This window comes from Rhyacophila brunnea, unplaced genomic scaffold (assembly GCF_057557595.1).
Source record: "Rhyacophila brunnea isolate RB1 unplaced genomic scaffold, BYU_Rbru_1.0 scaffold_7, whole genome shotgun sequence".
Classification (NCBI taxonomy): Eukaryota; Metazoa; Arthropoda; class Insecta; order Trichoptera; family Rhyacophilidae; genus Rhyacophila; species Rhyacophila brunnea.
The window spans coordinates 47,097,427-47,120,131 of NW_028233339.1; the positions used below are offsets into that span (position 1 = coordinate 47,097,427).

General features: G+C 36.5%; 2 protein-coding genes and 1 long non-coding RNA gene across 3 annotated transcripts; 2 read left to right on the forward strand and 1 right to left on the reverse strand.

The window, feature by feature from the left end:
- Nucleotides 1-4,066: 4,066 nt before the first annotated feature.
- Nucleotides 4,067-7,151, forward strand: LOC147064995 (putative ATP-dependent RNA helicase DDX43). Its single transcript, XM_085958380.1, has one exon. The coding sequence runs from the start codon at nucleotides 4,217-4,219 to the stop codon at nucleotides 6,611-6,613; it is 2,397 nt and encodes a 798-aa protein (XP_085814506.1). The 5' UTR covers nucleotides 4,067-4,216; the 3' UTR covers nucleotides 6,614-7,151.
- A 4,552-nt stretch (nucleotides 7,152-11,703) lies between these two features.
- On the forward strand, nucleotides 11,704-14,267 carry LOC147064996 (uncharacterized). Its single transcript, XR_015071961.1, has 3 exons — nucleotides 11,704-11,772; nucleotides 12,019-12,470; nucleotides 13,221-14,267. It is a non-coding gene; the product is annotated as an uncharacterized LOC147064996 (long non-coding RNA).
- Pop5 (POP5 ribonuclease P/MRP subunit) lies at nucleotides 14,265-22,645 on the reverse strand. Its single transcript, XM_085958396.1, has 2 exons — nucleotides 22,545-22,645; nucleotides 14,265-17,078 (listed from the first exon to the last, which is right to left on the reverse strand). The coding sequence occupies exons 1-2, from the start codon at nucleotides 22,562-22,564 to the stop codon at nucleotides 16,634-16,636; spliced, it is 465 nt and encodes a 154-aa protein (XP_085814522.1). The 5' UTR covers nucleotides 22,565-22,645; the 3' UTR covers nucleotides 14,265-16,633.
- Nucleotides 22,646-22,705: the final 60 nt, after the last annotated feature.

Sequence of the window (22,705 nt, forward strand, 5' to 3'; positions counted from 1 at the left end):
GTTCTAAGCTCATCATAAGAGGCGAGACAATAATATTGACTCGGTTATCTCTGATGTCATTAAAATTATCTCATAGGTTATCACTTATCACATAGTTTTCTTAATATTCTTGAATTAAACTGAAAAACATAATGGGGTCACAAATACAATATTTACAAAATAATACTTTTTTAAATTTCGTCGTGTCAATATTGACATTCACGAAAAAGTTTGCCAGGTAAAATAATGATCATAAAAAAGATCTGGTCAACATGCTAAATACCAATACCTGTTTGTACATATTATAATTGGAATTTATAAACTTCCTTCCTATAAAGTATACAACATGTTTAATATTTAAAGCAATCTTTAAAATAATTAATAAATAACTGTTTCGCATTTAAAAAATATTTTTATGTATGTAATAATTTACCTTTATGGAAAATTGCATCTTGATTTAGGGAAATAGAATTTTACGTATCTACTTTAACGTAACACCACAATGCTACCAGCGGCTGATGCCAATCGTACTATACTATAGTTATAGTATTTGTACTATAATTTTGGTCCGTATTTAACATGTATAGTACGTACAAAATACAATTTCTAGTACCGGAAAAAAATATTGTTAGGTATCTTAAAGATTTAATTTCGACATTAAAAATACTCCAAAAATAGTAAAATTTCGATATTTCCATACGCATCAGTGCAAAGTATCTACTATAATATCGTAGGTATTAGAAGAAAATATGGCAAACTAAGAAAAAAATTGTTAGAAAAAGGTAATAAAAGCCATTGAGTGACTTAAATTGCAATATTTTGAATTCGCCGGTTAGCATTTTTTATCTGTCGATTTTTGTGATTTGGTCATATACTAACTAACTCATAAAAAAATATTATTAAAAAAATAACTTCAATGTAGGTAGGTACACTGCGAGAACATAATATTATCTTGCCAGTATATCGCGACCTAAATCTCAAAGGACCGCGTTTCATGATTGAGGTTGTTAGTGTTTACCGTAAGGCGGCAAATTTCAAAGTTGACACCATTACGTTGACCATTATTATGTTCATTGAAGAGATACAGGATAAATTAAACGATAGTGCATACGTGTATAATATTATATTGTTAAGTTTGTTAAATGCGTTTTATATTCATATTCTTCTTCTTCTTCTTTTGCCATATCCGCCCCTTAACTGGAGCATATGGAGTATGGAGATTAGTCATCTTTACACGATTTAAGAATATTGTCATCCGACGCCATGATAAAACAAATCGACGTGCGGACACCTCCACTGTCACGTCGCTATAGGATTTGTTTCCCGAATATCCATTTTTGTCGAAATCGACATTTTAATGCAGTTCAATTTCTTTTATCGAACTCTACCGAAATCATTTATAAAAACAATATATTTTTATCTAGGAACAGAGATATTTTTTAAAAAAACCCGAATACGCCATGTTAAGTTACAATTACTCCGTAATTTTCTCCCGAATGTCCAACTATTCGTACCTGAATATCCAAGTTAATTTCGGTCGAAATATATCTCTGACTGAGTGTTTATTTCCCGAATATGACTTTATCCAATCAAACCGCGCTCACGCCGTGCATCTCGCTCCCACATTCACGCTGTCTAGCTCTAAAACAATCACGCCCACTTTCATATTTTTCCGCCGTCTGGAGACTTCTTTCAAATTTCGTCTTATTGATATTGTTTTTAACATTACTATTGTTTTAATAGTGAATTCATCAAATTTGAAGAGATCATTCATAGCTGATACACCACCAGTTCGCCCTGAACTTACAATAGAGTTGTGGAAGTGAGTATTTCAACCTAAATAACTGCATTTTGTTTTGATAAATGACACAAAATCCCAACGGTTATATGAATTCTACAGTATGACCCGGCAACTACTACGACGTAAAAAATAATTATTATTTCAAATTATTATTAATCAAACATTGTTTGTCTTTATTTTACTTTTAATCTAGGTATTTCTATGAAAATAAAGGCGATGCTATTATTTATTTTTGAATGCGCTGATAATTAATATTTTAATTTAATATGTATGTTAGTAACTATTTATTTGGTGGATATTATATACTTAGGATATTGGTACCTACCTAATATTAGCAGCCAATGGTAATTAATTTATACATGCTATTATTTTGTGTTGTTGTTCCTTACAATAGTAAATATATAATATTTATTTGGTGGTTTGTAATAAGTTTAATTGTCAATTATAGAAATATATATATATAATAATATACAGATATATATAAATAGATTTTTTTTTTGGAAAAAGTATTAATATAAAATTGTTAGCAAGTACGAGTAAGTACCATCATAAAATATTGGAGAAATGACCGTGACGTCGGATAGTAATTGAAGTAGTAGATACCTTATAATATATTTTCTCAGAAGTGATTTAAAAAAATATGTAAGTATGTTCAATTATTAGAATGGTACATTCTTAAATCTTGTGAAATATTCGTTCAATAAAAAAATAGTTAATTACTTAAAAACTATTTTATTACTTAATCCGAAAAAAAAAACCGAAAAAAGCGATTGCCGCGTGTTATTATTACATACGAACTTGGATAATTACGATCATTAAGTATTTAAATAGTAGAGGTAATTATTAACAATTATCGTGTAAATAAATATAACATTTGAGGCGCGTACTTTTTGACCACTCAGTAATCTGTGGGCCGTGCAGCAAAACGCTACGGTCTTAAATCCCGAACGTCCATGTTTTGTCCCGAATATCCATTATTCTAAGAGAGCGCTAAAAAATTCCCGAATATCCACAGTGAGTACTTGTAAATAAAACGCATTTTCTGTGCATTTAATGATTTATACCAGTATATTATTCTTGGAATCTATTCTTAGATAATGTTGCAATCATACAGTATAGAAAGAATGATTGTTACATCTACTGATATTAAAATATACGACAGTGAAATTTGTTTTTCGTCTCCTGTAAAATTGACATTTGGTCTATTCGGGAAACAAATCCTATAGCGACGTGTCAGTCTCCGATTGGCGACTAGTGAGAAATTTCGTCGCACTTACTGTTGAAAATTATTTTCCGTTTCACTGAAGAAAGCTCTTAAAAAAGATGAAACAAAATTTAATTAATATTTTTTTGTGAGAAAAATAAAACCTAGCTACCTATACATTTTCAACTGATGACGCGTACAGACCTAAAAACTTATCTAAATAATGGATGGGGGAGCCATTGTTGAAAACTACCCAATCAAGACTCGCAACTGGACAGAATCTGACATTCAAATGACGTTTTCAAAATGGCGTCCATATCTTAGTTCGTAGTTCCATTTTTGACTGTTCTTTAGTGCTCGGCCGTAGTGGTTTGGCGGGCGCGGCGCGGCGACGTCTTGCGAAACTCAAACGTATAACGGTGTGTATTATGCCCCAAAAAAGACACTGTCTACGAATATTTCACATACGGTTATACGTTTGAGTTTCGCAAGACGCTGCCGAGCCGCGCCCGCCAAACCACTACGGCTGAGCACTTAGAGTACCTATAAATAAGTTTGTAGGACTGTACAGGCCTACAAACTTATCTGAAGAATGGGGAGCCACTGTCGAAAACTACCCAATCAAGAATCGTAACTGGATGACATCTGACATTCGAATGACATTTTCAAAATGGCGTCCTATGGTAGTTCGTACTTCGTAGTTCCATTTTTGGCCATTCTACAGATAAGTTTGTAGGTCTGCACTATAGTTTTTGCGGAAATACTATAATTCAATGAAAAGTATATTAAATTTGTCTATGATTCAGTGACAAACAGTGTCAGCCAGTGATGCCAACCGTACTATAAGTATAGTACAATACTATAATTTTAATTCTGCGAAAAATGTAAAATACTATAATTTTACACCAAATATACCAAAATACTATAATTTTAAAGGATTCAAGACGAAAAAATGTTCCTGTACTATATATTTTTCAGATATACTATAATTTTTATGCCTTTGTCCTATAAACAGCATAGAAAAAGATGGCAACACTGGTGTCAGCCAATCAACGTCGACCCGGGTAGCTTCAAAAAATCAAAACATTCCCGAGAGTCGAGAAGCACGTTTTCCGACATCTTGGTAATATTTTGTTGTGCATGTAATATTTTTGTGAAATTATAAATTACTAAGGATTGTACAAATATTTGTTCGGTAAATATTTTTGTGGGTCTGCTGCTGCCATAGTGCCATGGAAGATAGCGGTTGGGACAGCGGTGGCGAAACGGCCTCAGCCACATTCACGCAGCAACAAAATAGCAATACATCGAGGGACGGTGGTCGTCAAAATAAATACGACAACCGCCAGAATAGTTATGGGGATCGCCAAAACAGCTACGGCGACCGTCAAAATACCCACGGTGATCGACAAAACAATTACGGGGATCGCAGAGGCGGCAGTCGCCAGACTTTTACCAACTCCAACTGGCGCAATAAAGCTTCTAACAATCAGAGAGAAGACGAATCGTCGGAACGGGCGACCGTCATGGAAGTGAAGTCCAATTTGGTAGGTAAGATTATCGGCCGCGGAGGCAGTAACATCCGACTCATCGAAGAGCAGAGCCAGGCCAAGGTCAAGATCGACAAAAACAGCGATCCGTCCGGCCAGCAGACGTCCGTTTCGTTAATTGGAACGCCGGAGGCGCAGGCCAAGGCCAAAGAGATGATCTTGGCGCTGTTCAACGACGAACCGCAGAGGCGGTCGAACAACGACTACTACAACAATCCACAGTCGCGCGGAAGAGATAATCAAAGCAACGACTTTTCACAAGACGAAACCCAGAATTATGACTGGCAGAAGGGCAATCAGAGGGAAGACGAATCGTCGGAACGGGCGACTGTCATGGAAGTGAAGTCCAATTTGGTCGGTAAGATTATCGGCCGCGGAGGCAGTAACATCCGACTCATTGAAGAGCAGAGCCAGGCCAAGATCAAAATCGACAAAAACAGCGATCCGTCCGGCGAACAGACGTCCGTTTCGTTAATTGGAACGTCGGAGGCGCAGGCCAAGGCCAAAGAGATGATCCTGGCGCTGTTCAACGACGAACCGCAGAGGCGATCGAACAACGACTTCTACAACAATCCACAGTCGCACGGAGGAGACAATCAGAGTTACAACGAACCGCAAGAGGATAACCAGGTATATGACTGGGAGAAGGTCGCCGCGGAAAGCCGAAGACGGCTGGAAGAGTCTTGGGCCAAGCTTCCTCCGATTCTTAAAGATTTTTACATAGAAGATCCAGAAGTGGCCGGAATGTCCGCGAGGGATGTGACCGCTTGGCGCCTGGCTACTAATAATATCTCTGTGAATCGGGTGACCACCGATGCTACACAAGAAATGCTACCGATACCCAATCCAGTCATCACATTCGAGCAGGCCTTTGCCCCGTACCCTGAGATTTTGGATCAAATTTATAAACAGGATTTCAAAACACCGTCGCCTATTCAATCGCAAGCCTGGCCCATTCTTCTCAGCGGACAGGACATGATAGGAATCGCGCAAACCGGCACCGGAAAGACACTCGCTTTCATTCTGCCAGCCCTCATTCACATTGAAAAGCAGCCGATACCCATGGAGGAGCGCCTCGGCCCGAACGTGCTCGTCTTGGCCCCAACGCGAGAGCTGGCCATCCAGATCGAGAGGGAGGTCAGCAAATACCACTACAGGGGTATTAAATCCGTCTGCGTTTACGGTGGGGGCAGCAGAAAAGATCAGATCAACACCGTAGCGAAGGGCGTACAGATCGTGATCGCGACGCCGGGCAGGCTTAACGATCTGGTCATGGCGAAACACCTCAATGTGGAGACCATCACATACCTGGTTTTAGATGAGGCCGACAGGATGCTCGATATGGGATTTGGACCGCAAATTCGAATTTCTTTACTCAACATCCGTCCTGACAAACAAACGATTATGACTTCGGCCACATGGCCCGCCCTCGTGCAACGGTTGGCCGCGAGTTACATGAAAAATCCTGTGCAAGTCGTCGTCGGAACTCTGGATCTGGCAGCTGTCCACAGCGTGAAGCAAGATTTGTTGTTCGTCAACGATGATGTGGAAGAAAAATTCCAAATTTTGGTCGACTTCTTCAGGGCGATGGATCCAACGGATAAAGTCATAGTGTTTTGCGGCCGCCGGGCGACGGCCATCGCCATTTCGACGGACCTGGCGATGATGGGAATCCACTATCAAAGCATTTATGGCGGCTTAGATCAATGCGACAGAGAGCAAGCTTTGGAAGACATGCGAACGGGTGAAGCTAACATTCTCATCGCCACAGATATCGCCAGCAGAGGAATTGACATCGAAAACATCACGCACATCATCAACTTTGACTTCCCGCACAACCTGGAGGAGTTTGTACATCGTGTCGGGCGGACGGGTCGCGCTGGTCGCTCCGGGAACGCTATCACCTACATTAGCCGCCGGGACTGGGCCAACGCTGAAGGACTCATCGACATTCTCAAGGAGGCGGGGCAGGAAATCCCCGATGAGCTGGTCAACATGGCGGAGAGGTTCAACAAGAAAAAGGCTGAAATGCCCGCCGGGGGAAGAGGCGGACGCTTTGGACGAGGTAGAAGATATTAACTGTGGTCCGTCAGAGTCAATTTCTGTTTATAAACAGTAGGTATATAGCTTTTATTATTAATTCCTTTTTATTCTTGGTAAACATCAATGATAGGTTTTCAATATCCATATTATGTAAGTTATACCTGTAATACCAGATACCTGTCTTACATTACAACACTCGAAGCATTCATTCTGCAAAACTATAATGTGTCTGAGAAATCGTGTCCAGTTTAACAATTTAAATCTACAATTTGATATTGTATTTTGTAGAATATTGTCAGTCTATCTTGCAAAATTTGTAAATCCCAATTAACGTTGAATTATTCTCTGCGCTCTGGTTCGTTACAAACGAATGTCGTAGGACGTAGAGTGACCATCATCAGTTTGGACACGCCAGTATCTTGGCGATATATAATCTAAATGGCTAATTGAAAATAACATAATTTATGTAAAAAAATGAGTACAAAGACCTCCCTAAATCGTATTTATACAAGGTAAATATTAGTAAACATTGTAAAGATGATAATAATAGCGTTTTCAACTGTCAAAGTGTCAAACTGTCAAAAAAAATGGTTTTAGATTTAAGTATGGGGTTTATAAGATAGAATGGTAATTTTGTTGCTGTTTTCAGGAATGCGTAATTGTGTTCTATGAGAATCTTCATAGGCTAGTATTATAATGTTGATAATAGTACATATTTTCAGACACTAGACTTGCGATTCTCTAATTTCTCTAAGGATATAGTTGTGTATATAATATATATATTATATATATATATATATAGTGGCAGTGTCCATTTCTAGAAAAACAGGTTGCCAGTTCGAATCCCGCTTCTGGCAAAATTTACATGTTCAATACTTAATGTGTTTGATCCCAAAAGTCTGTTAATATTTCCTCCATGTAAAAATCACTATTTTTGCTTTAAAGGTATGAGCGGATGATATATTAACATACTTTATTTACAATGGATGATTGTCAGTCATTCATCCACCCCATTGGGTCCAAAGATGTGAATTTTGCCGAGACGGGTACTCTGGCCTTTCTTCAACGTGACTGTACTTTATAGCATATATGTGTCGCTGAGTTTCAAAACCCGCTATAACACTATTTCATTATGTTGAGAATATCAATAAAAACTTTTTGAATTAAAAATGTTTCAGTAGTGTTATAGCGGGATTTGATAGACACATTGATCTTGTTTCATAAATGACAGTTAATCGTAGCGGCTTTTAAAAGAGGCGATAAAATTATCATGTAGAGATTTTAATAACGAATCCAACGATATTTATATATCTTAATTATTTCAAAAAAGTGTTATAGCGGGTTTTGAAATTTAGTGACACGTCATGCTCCGTTTAGGAAGAAAAATGGTAATTTAAAACTACCATCTATTTTTTACCCACTTTCCCTGTACCCAATGTGTAATAACTGAATAAAAATGATATGATATTATTACTATCGACCGAGGGTACTTGATGGAATTTGAATTTAAATTTTAATGAAGTTCAGTTTTGTGCTATTCCATTTGAGTCATTTTTTTTGTTTTTAGACTTAATTTTTAAAACTTAAATCAATTTGCAATGAAACAGTCCTCATTTATGTTGTATATTTTTTCTTATCTTGATTTAACTGATTTTGATGTGTGTTGTATTGAGAATATTATATTGTGGCTATTGATTGAATAAGCAATCGTTACCTTATTTTGAAATGGTTCTAACTGACATTTCGGCCTAAAATTACTTTTTGATGTGGAAAGGTTCCATTAGCCATATTCTATCATATATGTTCATTTCAGAGTCATCTATTGTCAAATATAGGAATTAGCAGTATGCCAGAGTTCTATCTACATGTCTTTTTATATTCAAAATATGACCATTCCAAATTTCAAACGCTCATAGGCTCAAAACATGGTCAAGTGCAATTGGAACCTTTTCAAAGTAAGGTAACGCAATGCTAAACTCGATTAGAAATTATACTTTCTGAATTTTAAAAAATGGTGGCATATTTATTACATTGTCTCAACTCAGTGTCACCAGAGATAAGAAAGTTATCTTAAAAAATCGCAAGTCGGTATCCGCTAGGTTTAGAAAATGAACTGTGATGTTTTAGGGGTTGGCTTTGCCTAATACTTTATTGCATGCTCTCACCCAGCTGACAGTAACTGGTAGTTTTACTGTGTAATAATGACATTCACCACTCCGAGTGCAGTGCATACAATTTCTCCCCCAGCAATACGATTTAAACATGAAGTTTATTTCAATAAGAATAATATGCTTCCATGATTAACCCGGCACCTGCCTCAAAAATCGTATGACGCACCATAACTACGCATGAATTTCATTATCGTCTTTGTTCTATACTAAAAAAAGCAATAAAAAATATGTCACAGCTCCAGTCGAGAACCCAAAGCCATTAAGATAATTTCGACACACTAAAAAACCGTAATAAATCAGTTATAATATCAGAAACACTCGAACAAACGAATGCTATCCAAATTTGAAAGAACTTACCGCAAGTCGCCATTTTGTAGCAACTAGTTAGAGCTCTGCGCGGTGTGTAATATTTCGACACTTGTGCATACGTTCCCACGAATCGAGCGTTACTAATTTTCAAGTGCATATCGATAAATCACATATTAATGTCTTCGGGTTGAGTCGTAAACAAATATAAAGGGGACCCTTTTAATATATTTAAACTACACAAACACTTCACTTATTGAATATTATTGATAAATTAACACGAACTCACATATTTAAAAAAAAAAAACAAATACAATAATAAACCTATTTTAAAATTCTTTAGATGTGTGATATATTTTAAAGCAAGGTGACAGACATAACGCAACATCACACGTTGGGCACATATAGCGAGAGAGTTTTGTTTTTTTCGGATTTTTTTTAGAATTCCCGCATACGAAACATCTTCTTCTAGGCTTATCGGTATTTTGTGTCGGTAAAATGTATTCTGGCAAATGTCCCGTTGCACTTTTGGGCAATAATCGTACGGGATTATCGCTAGTTGACGCTGTCGGCTTAGGCAGGGGTGCATTTGAAATTCTCACACAATATTTGTCCACTAGTTGTTTTATTACACAGAGTTGAAAATCGCCCAATGTTTTTTTGTCAGATTTAATAAATTTATATAAATAAAAAGCATTTAATAAATATAAGTCGATCATGTGGAATGCGACCTTTTTATACCACTTGATCGATTTTCTCATACACGACAAGTTGCTAAGCATCATGTCGGACTTATCTACCGTACCCATATTTTTGTTATAATCTATAACACATTTTGGTTTTTCAATGTTTTCGCCAGTTCTATAGTTCACTTTTCCCGTTGGTCCAAATGATGCATCGTGGAGGGTGGATAGCATGTGAACATCCCTCCTATCGTGCCATTTCAGAGCCAAAAGTGGACTATTGTACTTAGCCTCGGTATCTCCCTTTTTCAGTTTGCTGAACTCTGGCATATCTTTACGATTTTTTCTCACTGTACCGCAAGCATTCGTTTTGTGAGAGTGAAGGTATTTAAAGAGCGCCGGACTCGAATACCAGTTATCACACCATAAGGTGTGACCTTTCCCGATATAGTCTTTCATTAGCGTTGTCACTACCGCACCGGAAATACCGAGATTTTCATTGTCTTGTATGTCAGTCCCTTCCCCACAATAAATTATAAAGTCAATAATATATCCTGTCATTACGTCACACATCACAAACATTTTTATTCCAAATCGATGTCTTTTGGAAGGAATGAATTGTTTAAAAATTAATCTACCCTTAAACACGATTATGCTCTCATCTATGCAAAGATTCTGATACGGTATCATCGTTTCCCTAAAAATTGTTCTTGTGTGTTCTAACAGTAATCTAATTTTAGCTAGTCTATCATTTGAGGCGGTCACACTAGGATCAGAAAAATGAAGCATTTGTAAAATAAGCTGGTATCGATTTCTAGCCATTATTTTCCCAAAAATGTCTGCATGCAGGTAAGGATCGGTACTCCAATGTTCCTCTATCGACGTGTGCTTATTTCGAGTCATCAGCATTGATACGGCAAAAAATGTATACAACTCCGGCACTGACGTGTCTGTCCAATTGTGTGACCGCGATTTCGGTCCGAGGTCTCCCGCACTGTACGAATGGTTAAAAAATGTATTCGTTTGGTTCACTATTTCCGACATTATATTTTTATTCAAAAAATGTTCAAAGAAAAGACATTCGGGAGAGGATTCGTCCAAGTCGTTCGATGTCACGCCAGATCGACAATCATTGAATTCGTGAACTATTGGAATATACGGACCAGTTCTCCATGACCGCAAAAATTCAATTGGCTCGTCAGAGTCCGTATCGTCAACATCATGATCAGTCTCATGTTGTTCCAATTCCTCTTCCGACATGTCATAATCTGAGTCCAATTCCTCATTAGTACGCACATTTTCTTCCTCCATATTTACGCACTATAAAACTATGAAATGTTTTTAAAATGTTTAACTACAGTATTAAGAAACGCCAAATCACAGAAACCATTAAACTCACACACCATAGTTATTGATATCAGTATTAATTTTCACATTCACTAAAATGGGACACGGTAGACAGTACAAAAAGTATTTTAAAAATCGCGATAAAATAAAATCATACGTTCAATAGTTAATCATGCCAGTTTTAATGTGATAAGTACACCAGACAGCAAAAAAAGTATTTATCAACGATTGCGGTAAATATTCAACTTGTATGCGATAAATACAATCCCGCGCAATGGCCCGCTCGGTTGAAAGTCTGTCGTATACTGCGCAGACGCGGCGCGCAGTTCAAACTGATTTCTGTCGACCGGCAAAACTTGGCCGTACGAATTGGTTCGAAACTTTGGTGATTATTTTATATTTAGAACCAATGCTTTTAAAATATGTCATAGGTGGCAGGAGAAGGACAAATCAGGCCAAATTTACGTGAAAAAATCAGTCCCGTATGATAAATATGGACGCGGTGGCATCGATTTATACACATGCGCATTGCGAATTTGGCCGATTTGTACAAGGTGTGTGACATCGGCGCCGGCCGGGTTAAACACCTCACTGTGCACAGATATAAGTCCTTACAAATGTAACAATGTGCTAGGTGTAAGTTTTTGAATTTAAAATGTTACTAAACAAATAATTTAAAGCTTCTGTCGTTGTTGTTATCGTCGTTGAAACTAGAAAATTGTGTAACTCCGTTTTAATCGAAAATTGACTTTGAATGCCATCTAGTGGCCGTTGATAATATCTATCCGTCTTGCAAATTTTGTAATTCCAGAAAAATTGTATCATTGTTAAATCATGGATGATTTCACTCCAAAACCATACATTTGTATAGGAAACCATAATGTTTTTTGTCTCTCCTGTAAAGTAGTGTTTTTGGAGTTACACAATTTTCTAGTTTCAACGACGATATGTTATAAGTTACTAATGACAATCCTTACGATGTCAGTATTATAGTATATAATTTATAATCTCGGCTGTGAATAATTCACATGTTTTTTGCATTCAAAGCGTACGGGTCGAGTGTATGGTTAATAACCATTCCTCATAAAAGGTACATAACAGAATTAATAATCAATGAGATGTCACAATTATCGTAATGGGTTATGTATTGATTTTTCATATGCAATTTTTACAGTGAGTTAAAGGAATATGGATCTGTGTTTAGGGCTGTTGAAATTTAAAAAAAATGATCTATGTCATCTTTAATGGCAGCTGCATACATTTTTTTTGTCAGTCAACAAATGTGTAACAGACACATTATAATTACCCTATCCATATATTTCCTTAGTTTTAATTTGTTGCATTATGGAAGTTTTATTTATATTATAATTTAAGTATTTCAGTTATGTAATCCAATATTTTTAGTGCCTATCAGTAGCGAAGGGTGGAGGTAAGCTATTAAGATCTGCCATAAATAGTGCACATTAAACTTTGTTAGTCATGCGTATTTATTTTTATTGAACTAAGACTAGAGTCCGTATTCTTTATGCTGGCATATTGTGGTTTCCCCCCCACTTTAGCATCTTAACACTGCATTCCCTCTCATTGAAAACTTGCAACATTCAAACGCGATGACACAATCCATTCCGTCGTGACGTGCACGCCAGCATAAAGAATACGGACTCTACAATTTACAGATGGTGTTGGTTAGTTTTTAAAAATTAATTAAACCCTGCCTAAACGAAATCATAATAGTTTTGGTATACTTGGGCGATACAACAAAATTGTGCACACTTTTTCATTCATAGTTATTTGTTTTCCTTGGATTAAGAATACATATTACACATATTGTTGGTCAATTTTTTTTAAATTCATTAAGCCCTGCCTAAACCAAAATATAATATTAATCTATAATCTAAAAATACTAATCTATAAAATCCAAAGTTATGTATGATTTTCATTGCATAATTTTAGATATTTTATAGATAGACGAGTATTTTTTAACTATTATTTATTATGTCTTGGTTTCACAGGGTTTAATTGTATTTTAAAAACTAACCAACACCGTCTGTAGATTGTAGGCTTATTTCAATGAAAACAAATACGTATAACTGACAAAGTTTAGTGGTGAGTACTATTTATGGCTGATCTTAACAGCCTACCTCCACCCTTCGCCACTGGTACCTATATATTACAATGTGAAAGCAAATGCATTAATTTTTTTATATTTACCAAATAAATACCTACAAAACTATTAAAATAAAATTGGAAGTGTCGACATTTATTTATATTACTTCAATTCAAATAATCGGTTTCTCTAAATTGTTAGGTTTTTAAAATTTGTGTGATATTTTACATAGAACATGGATGTATTTTTTTTGTTAGGTTTTGGTCATATAAGGGACTTATCGGTTTTCATTACTAGACGTCTCAATTGTATTGTTATTCGTGACCATTTATCAAGAAACCAATATTATTACGTGCTTGTCATTTATCAAGTTATTTCTGATTGGATATACTCGTATTTTTATAATTGTATTCATATTTTTCTCGCAAATATTCGCCCCCTAGACTGGTGATTTATGGTAAATTGGTTTACCGTAATAATGAAAATGAAGCACTGGATTTTCATGAATTTGCTACAAAAAGTTGGACGAATTCCATGAACAACACTGCAGAGTGTAGAAGTTGTACAAAGAAATGAAGTAAAAAATCTCTACCATGCCAGTTCAATTGATTAAAAGTTTCAATCATTATTTGCCCTTTGATTAGTTTTACCGTTGATTACAATAAATTATTGAATCCAAAAAAATGTTTTTATTATTCATTTATAGTGACTTAAAAATGTAACCTTAAGTGAAATAATAATATATTATCACTGTTTAGTAGTAATCTTCAGTTCCATTATTTAGTGGCTTGCGGCATTTGGTCAGAGTTTCCGACTACAAATTTGATGACTGATATCGAATCTGAAAATCACATTGCTATCTTCGGTACAATACTTACCGGAGGTAAACATTAAGAAGCGATCTATAAGATTGGTTGCCTTAACAATTTGATAACTGTATGTTTTATCATGCATTTGTGCATGGCATTCCTGTTTAGGCTGTGATTTCTTTCATAAGCGGAACTAACCTATTTCACCTGAATATGTTCTTGTTAAAAATGTATCTGAAAGATTAAATAAAATAATGTACTTGTCTTACAATTTTGTTTTATTTTTCATAAAAATTTACAAGTCTATCATAACATTGATTATTGGTGAGACTGACTGCATGGTCGGCAAAATGGGGGATGTATTCATACAGCCAGTTACTCGACGCCTTGTTAAGTGGTTAGGATGCGGCTAATTCCTTTTGGTAACCCGGTGTTCTAGGTAGGTCACCTTTCGGCGACCTATAATGGGACAGATATTGTAAATCCAGTTTTTATTAAAATTGAGTTTGTATACACTAAACATTTGTCTACAATCATACCTTTATGATGTGAAAAAATTGTATGTCCAAATATGACATTTGAAACAAGTATTGAAATATAATATGTTAGGTACGATTTTCCAAATTAGATTTTCTCAAAAGTTTCTATCAGTCTAGCTGTCTTTGTCCTCTCCCTGATGACGGATGAGGACAGGAGGGGGGCAGAAGATGCCTGAGGTTTACGCGTCGAGGGAGACGTCCAAGGTGAGATTCGGATCCCCAGGAGGGGAAGTCTGTTGATTGGGGCCATGTGTTAAAATTTATAGGTGTAAGTTTTTGTATGAATCCTCATAAATTTGCCGATGTGAGTCGGTCGGACGAAGGCGACACTGTGTCAGTGTTTACACTAAACAAACGAAAATAAAAAAATGAAGCGCGGACTTTGCGCTACGGTCAGTGGTATGGGGGTGGTCTTAGGAGACCCCAGGGAAGGGTGACGAAGTCTAGGGTCGCAGTCAAAAAGTAGTCCCTTGGATGTTTCCAGGAGTATGAAACTTTGGGTCATTGTCCAAAAATGGTCCCTCGAAAAAATTGGTTTTGGGCACAAATATGGGTAGTGGTACCTAAGAGTATGAGAAAAAATTAATTTGACTGTTGAACGACGGTACTAGGGATGAATTTAAAAAAAGTTGAAAGTTATGAAAAATACCTATGGGTATGAAAAAAGAGGTTGCGAAAATTTAAAGTACTGTTAGGTACAAGTAAATATGAAAGAATATGCTAAGTCTAGAAGGTATATAAAATGAAGTTAAAAATTTTAGGGAAAAAGTCTTAGGCACTTATAAAATGAAAAGTCCCGTAGTTATTAAGAAAGAAACTATGGTTTTTTTAAGTCCAGTAGGTACAGAGGGAAATCAAATAAAAATTGCAAAAAGACTGCCTGCTGTTGTCGGACACCAAAGTAGAAAAATGTGACGTGGCTTTGAATTCGGTGGAATGGAGGAGGGGGCTATATGGAGTGTAGACATGAGTCGGTTAGAGGAAGGTGGCCTCTTGAACAGCGGGCTGTGGATGGTCGATCGCGGACGATCAGCCAAGGTTGATGACCACGAGTGACTTGGCAGTAACAAACAAATTCAAAGTCCAATTTGAGATGATATGAAAAAACACAGGCGTTACAGTTTTTAAAGCGGAGATTGTTCACAAATGTAGTAGTGGTTGTTATAAATTAAATATGAAAGTTTGAGCATACAAATATGATTAAAAAGAGTCAGGTTTAATCCACTTACTGAACGGGCGCACAAGTAGCACAAAGCAAGTGTGCATTAACTTAGTATAGTATATTAGTCTGCATTAACCCATCGACATGACACTTGGGTAATGAGATTGGCAAGTTGTGGTGCTGAAACCTTTCGATCATCAGCCGCAAGTGCTAAGCATGGTCTGTCTAGTTTGCAGAGAAGATAATGATATCCAGATATACCAAACTAAATTTGATAACGAAGTTGGCCAGCACTTCACAACTCATGAGGTGCTGAAACACCTCCTTTGAAGCTAATTGGAAAGACTCAGAACTGACAGCAGCTGCTTTCGTGCAGCGCATCCAACGGCAGGCCCAAGTGGAAGTGTCTAGCAGTAGCGTTTGTCACCTTGAGTGGTGAAAGGGTATCCTTAAGTGACCGGCAGGGTCACCTGTAGGGTTTGCTTTGTCTAACGGGAGGGCTCTCAGGATCCGCAGGCTGCGATGGTGTTACTTTCTACGAGTACTGTTGATAACAGCAACAGATTAGACCTGTAATAAATTTGTCCGCATTGGAGTGTTTCCTTGTTATTATGGTTCACCCAGGGATCCAACTGGCACTGTTTCATATTCTTATATCACTCCGTGGGTTTCAACAGCACAGAGGCGTCCTGAGTAAATCCTCGGTGGACTTTGAATACATAGCATGATGGTTAACACATTGATTGTTTTAGCGCGAGCGCAATGAGGAGTCCGGTTGGACACCAGGTCTCCAAGGTCCCGGAATCATTTAGCATTGGTCAATTGGTTTCGTTGCTGCGTTCCATGAGACATCTAAGGGTGATGGGCCTCCACCAACGAATTATAGATAGGCATAACATTTTTTTTTATCATTCGATATAGTATGTGTTATATTAATTCATTTTGACATCATTTTGGTCAGCTAAATTGAAATCCATCAACGCAGACTCATACGCTATTTTTTCTCGCTCAGTCTTCAGTCTAGGCCACATTTCATAAAGTCTTTTTCTCTGGTAAACTTGAATGAACTTAAAACAGTGTTTCATAGTGGCACCGGTATACAAGGTGTTTAGCGTCACATTGATGCCTTCGACTGTGTCAACAAATGGTAATGAACTCGTTAGAATTCTGTGTGGCCCGTGGCGTACCTTAATAAGAGCAATTCTTGTTTTTTCGTTGCAATATTTAGTTGTAAACCCTGCCTTGATGGCTGCCGCGCCATAATCTCCGTGTATTTGTTGAACTTTTCCAATAACTGCGTTGTAAAAAGAGAATGGCTTCAGAACTAATGCTGCCAGAGCCGATTTCCCGGGCATGTTTATTTCAACCACAACATATCTGTTGAAAAAAACAATATAGGTCAATTTCGATTCGTTTGTAGAACACATAGGGTAAAGATACTTGAAAAACATTCCGTAATTGACAATTTTTATCATAGAAATCAAAATAAACAATTGCTTAACTAATTTATACTACCTACGTAAAACAATTAAAAATTATCTCTTAATTACTCAATTACTGTATTTCATGAAATACGCGATAACAGAAGCATGCGCAACAATAGCATGGATTTACTTGTAGCAATAGTGTGTATTTTAAACTATCGCGATAATAACTGTTTACATGTAAAAGTGCTGACTGTTTCGCCAATCTCATTCTTCAAGAGTAAGCGAGATGCGATATTGTCATTTTATGGTATACTATTTGACAGTCGTAAAAACCGGTTACACCGTTTGAGTGTAGTTTGTTTTTTTCCGGCAGGTTTGCCATTATCGTTCTACTGCGCAGTGCAGATATCAAACAAATCCCAACTGTCACGTGACAATTTAGAGGCCTCCGAACTTTTTTGATTCATGCATGCAATCTTGCAACTTGCAGGATAATACCCCGTTTACACGTGCATGGATGTACTGTGCACAGTAAGAAAATGTATGCGGAAATATGTATTATCCTACAGTTGGCAAGATTGCGTGCATAAATCAAACAAATGGAAGATTCCAAATTGTGATGACTTATTGCGCGCAAGTAAGATTATTTTCGAGTGATAGAGAACATGCCGGTAAAAAACAAATTACTCATTTTGAGCTCCGATTTTCAATACGACCTGTCAGATAGTAGCATAAAATGACGACCTCGCGTCTCGTTTATTCTTGAAGAATGAGATTAGAGAGACAGTCAGCACTTTTACGTGTAAACAGTTATTGTCATGACAGTTTAAAATAAGCACGATTGCCGACAGTAATTCCATGCATGTGTACAGGCGCTATTATACATGTTTACGCGTGTATTTTTTTGTTATGACCGGAATAATACATACTATCAGCGGTAAATCCGTGCATGTGTAAACGGGTATAATAGTCAACGGCAGTAAGTGAATTTTTTATAAACAATTGGCACCAGAGTCTTTACACAACCTACTGAAAAAAATTATAACTTATACCATAAGTATTCATTTGTTTCTAGGTTACAGCAGATTGTGGTTTATTTTAGATCAATTGGAAGATGGCAATGGATAAATTCCGGTGACAGCCACCATCTCATTTAGTTCTGTCACTGATAGATCGAATTGATAATGATTTTTTTTGTTATTTCACATTTCATAAACTGGTGTGGCTTACTTACTTATGTGTGTGTATGTAGATGACTGCATTACCATTTATCATTTTTTGGCGGAAACAGTTTCTCTCATGTAGACAATTAAGCAGGGGTCGAAATGGAAAAGTTTACGAACCGGAGTGCTCGACAATTTTCTACTTATTTACATAGTAGTTATCAAATTTTATAAATACAGTATAACCTCGTTTTTACGTGCCCGGAATTCACGTTTTCCCGGCAATTGCGTGTAATTTTTTCAGTCCTGATGTATTTCAGTACATTTAATACCCGCATTTACGTTTTTCTTTCCCGCGGTTTACGTCGGAAATATTCAAAATATGCGAGTTGAGTTTGTCCATTTTAGATGCAATGCATTATACCGTTAAGGTATGGGGTGAAATAACCGACTCTACCATCAAGAATTGTTTCCGGAAAGCTGGGATATACAAGGAGCAGGATGAAGACGTACCCAGTACCCAAGAAAATATCCAGTGTAATGTTATAGAAGGCTGGGAAAGGATTTCAGACCAACCCCTGGAGGATTATGTAAACCTTGACTCCAATGTTATGACATCAGACTTGGTGGAAGTTGATGACATTGTTGACAGTCATTTAATACCAGCAGACTTGTCTGCTGAAGAACTGTCTGAAGAAGAAGAGGTTGATATTCCAACAAAAGAAGAAGCAATGAGGTTCATCGAGGGTTTAAAAACCTACTTTACAAGCTTTGCTGATATTCAAGATGACATTTTTAAATGTTTATATAATCTTGAAAGAGAATTACATAACAAAAAAACAAAAATGCAACAAACTAATATACATGATTTTTTTAATAAAAAATAAAAAATTTTTCAATAAAAATTTTCATTGAATGTTGTTTTTTAATAAAACGTTATTTTTTTAGAAACATAAAATTTAAATGTTCTTTTTTTCAATACCCCCTTTTACATTTTCCCTCCAATTAGGTGTTCCCTTAAAAACGTAAAATAGGGGTTATACTGTATAAGTGTGTTGGATTTTCTATTATATGGCCTATTTAGCTCAGACGGTTAAAATATTTTTTCCATGACACGGAGCGATAATTTTACCAATAGCGCTCCGGTCATTTCGAGCCCTGCAATTAAGTATATTAAAATTAAATAAGTACCTTTTTTTGTCGGCGGAGATAAGGTAAATGTACCAGTAGTTGACCATGTACCAGTAGTTGACCTTTTTTCAATAAAATGCCCAAAATAAGAAACGTAGACACGGGATTGCTCTAAATTGTAAAGTTGAGACAAGTGAAGCCATCTGTGGTCGGATTGAGGAACTAACACATCACCATATGTCATAGGACCATCATAGCAGCTATTTGAAAACAACACATCACACCGTAAGCATTTTATTTTTAATTTCTTAAGTAAATTGTTAAGGATATCAGTGGATGTAAGCATATGGCAATTTAATGTTTTTGACTTCATAATATCAAGTTAATGCAATACGGGCAGTCATAATATTGAAGTATCGATATCATTTGTAATTTTTAAGTTATATTTACAAGGAAGCAAGTTTGTGGGGGGGTGAACTACTCAAACTTTTTTTAATACTTTTTCAGTAGTTGACCAGGGTGGTCAACTACCTACTAGATAAATTAAATTAAATTATTTCACTTAGTTTTGAACAATTTTTACATTCATAAGTATGGAACGATTATGGAATGATTATTTATTAATTAGAAGTGTCTAGGGTGGTTCTGTCCAGTAGATGACCTAGGCGTCAACTTTTTTTGTATGGGTAATGGGTTTGTGTATTTTTTCTTCGGAAAACAAAAATTTCTTGAATTATAGCCCTGAATATATAGCAACTGAATGAAGCAGGCCAACAATAGCCGACAACTTACGAGAAATAGCGACGCGATAAAAAAAATGCAGGGCATCACGGAGGATTTACTTTGGTCATTATAACGTACCCATATAATTAATAATGTTAACGTTAGATTTGCCGCAAATTGTTTATCAGCCTACCTCATCATACTTTTTTATATAACCTGCCTGCTTCACCATACTTTCATATAACCTGCCACCCCTAGGGGGACAGGGTCTTAGCCAAAAAAGGAATCGAAACAGTGTACCAGCAGGTAAATGCCGACGATAAAGAATGCATAACCGTCATAGTAACAGGGAGTGTCGGTGGGGCTGTCACACCAACGACAGTCCTCTACAAGTACAAAAGAATTCCTCAAGAAATTACCGAAAATGTGGACTTTGTCCATGGAGCCCTTAAGCTGTAACAGTACCAGGAGAATCGTAAAGTGTGCCTTCAATGGTTACATCAGAGGAACCCAAGCGGTATTTAGAGAGAGTTCCTGAGTAAAAACATTGATGAGGAAAATCTTGAATCATTCCGCAAAAACAACGAACCTGATCAAGATGATAAGTCACTGTTCGCACTGTGACAAAAAGTAAAAAATGAGTTGGAAAATATCACTACACCTGACCCGGTCAAACTCATCGATGAGGCATTGCAAGAAGAGGAATCCGATGATATGATGTCTTTGGCCGCCTGGAATACTATGAATTATTATGATGTTTCATCTCCAATCGCTAGGGCACCTGTGGCTGGTCTAACGACTTGTGATGATGATTCGTTTCCAATCGCCAGTGCACCTAAGGTTGGTATAAGGATTTGTAATGATACTTTGTCTCCCATCGCCAGTGAACCCGTTGCTGGTCCATCAAATATTCGTAGTCCATTCAAGAGACATTTTTTCTTCCCTGGTGAAGGGGAAGAAAAATTCAAGAAGAAAGCAAAAAAGTGAAAAAACCCCCACCAGTGTTTCCGGTAAACCTTGCCAGGAGTATTTCCTAAACAAAAAGAGGAAGAAAGAAGAAATGGAACGGTTGAAAAAAGAACGAGCTGCAGAGAGGCAAAGAAAGAAAGAACTAAATGAGCAAGCAAAGGAAGAAAAAAAATGGGGGAATTGAAAGCAGTCAAGAAGAAAATGCGCTTTTCTTCCGAGTCTTCTAACCCAAGTGTTGACATTTCAGACTCAGCGGAGAGTGAATGGCATACGTCTAGTGATGAAAGCTTTAAGCCTAAAACTCGATGGCTGCCCGTTATGAAAGTCATTAATGAACATTATATTATAATACTTTCCGGGGAAAATCGTCCATATTTCTAAAGTAAAAGCTACTATTTCATCAATGCAAAAGTGCGGGAATGGCCAGAGCGACCCGATGTACTTAGCTATGAATGGAAGGCGGTAGTATCCCATATAAATGACCCGACACAAGTAAGCAAAACTCGTAATGTTTATTTAGTTCCGGAATTGGACTTTATTTGGAATATCTAAGGATTTTTATGTTAAGTTTTATTTTGGTAAGTACTGAGCCTATGCGTTACTATGTAGTATGTATGTACTTAGTTGCTAAAATAATTATATTTTTGTATTTTTAGTTTGAAGTAACTAATTTTGCACCTTTCGTTACCCGAACAAAGCTGATGATTGGCTGTCAAACAAAATTCTATCCTATTTAATTTGTTACTGAATCGCCCATTGCTACCAAGTTGATTTAAGTAGCTATGGGAGAGTGGTCTGACAGAAAGCCCTGAGGCAACTCTGATGACAGATTTGCCATAAAGCCTTCTGATTAGACATGGTCAACTACTGAAAAATATAGTGGTCAACTACTGGAACCCCTGATTAAACATGGTCAACTACTGAAACATATAGTGGTCAACTACTGGAACTTTCAATTTTTTGGATGGTCAACTATTGGAACAAAAACATGGCTTTGAAAAATTGAACACAATTTTTTTGTCATATTAATTAAGACATTTGATCCATTATGAGTAGACTTGCTTTGCCAACATTCGGTCTAATGCTAAACGTTAATCGTTATTTTTTTTGAATTTTTTTCTTAAATGGTCAACTAGGTACTGGTAGGTACGTTTACCTTACTTTTCGATCCAATTGTTAATTTAAAGTTTAAATGGTCATGCGGTCATCTGGGGTATCATTTCCATGATTTAAAATGTCAGGATGATTAATAACATTTTACAGTTTAAAAGAATCGAAATTAGTTGGATATGTACATGCACTGGTAACAGCATGATATTTTAACCTCAATTTATAGACACCTATAGACTTTAGTCAAGATTATAAGTAGGTACGTAATGATTTAATGAAAGGATAAGTCGATAAAAATGAAAAGCGAGAGGTGTATTTACCTATTCTTATAGCGAACCATTTTAAAATAATAAATTATAAGTTTTTGTCATCCCAATACTTTTTTGACGTTTATTTTGTTGACATTTCGTGCTTGGTGTTTGGTGTTGTCAATGCCATAATTTTTTCCCCCAAAATGTCGTCTCTCCTACAAGATATAGTT

Coding starts and splice junctions, on each gene's coding strand:
- LOC147064995 (XM_085958380.1), top strand. CDS start 4,217: ATGGAAGATAGCGGTTGGGACAGCGGTGGCGAAACGGCCTCAGCCACA.
- Pop5 (XM_085958396.1), bottom strand. CDS start 22,564: ATGGTTCGCTATAAGAATAG. Junction 17,079..22,544: donor ATGGTTCGCTATAAGAATAG/GTAAATACACCT, acceptor TTTTTTCAACAG/ATATGTTGTGGTTGAAATAA.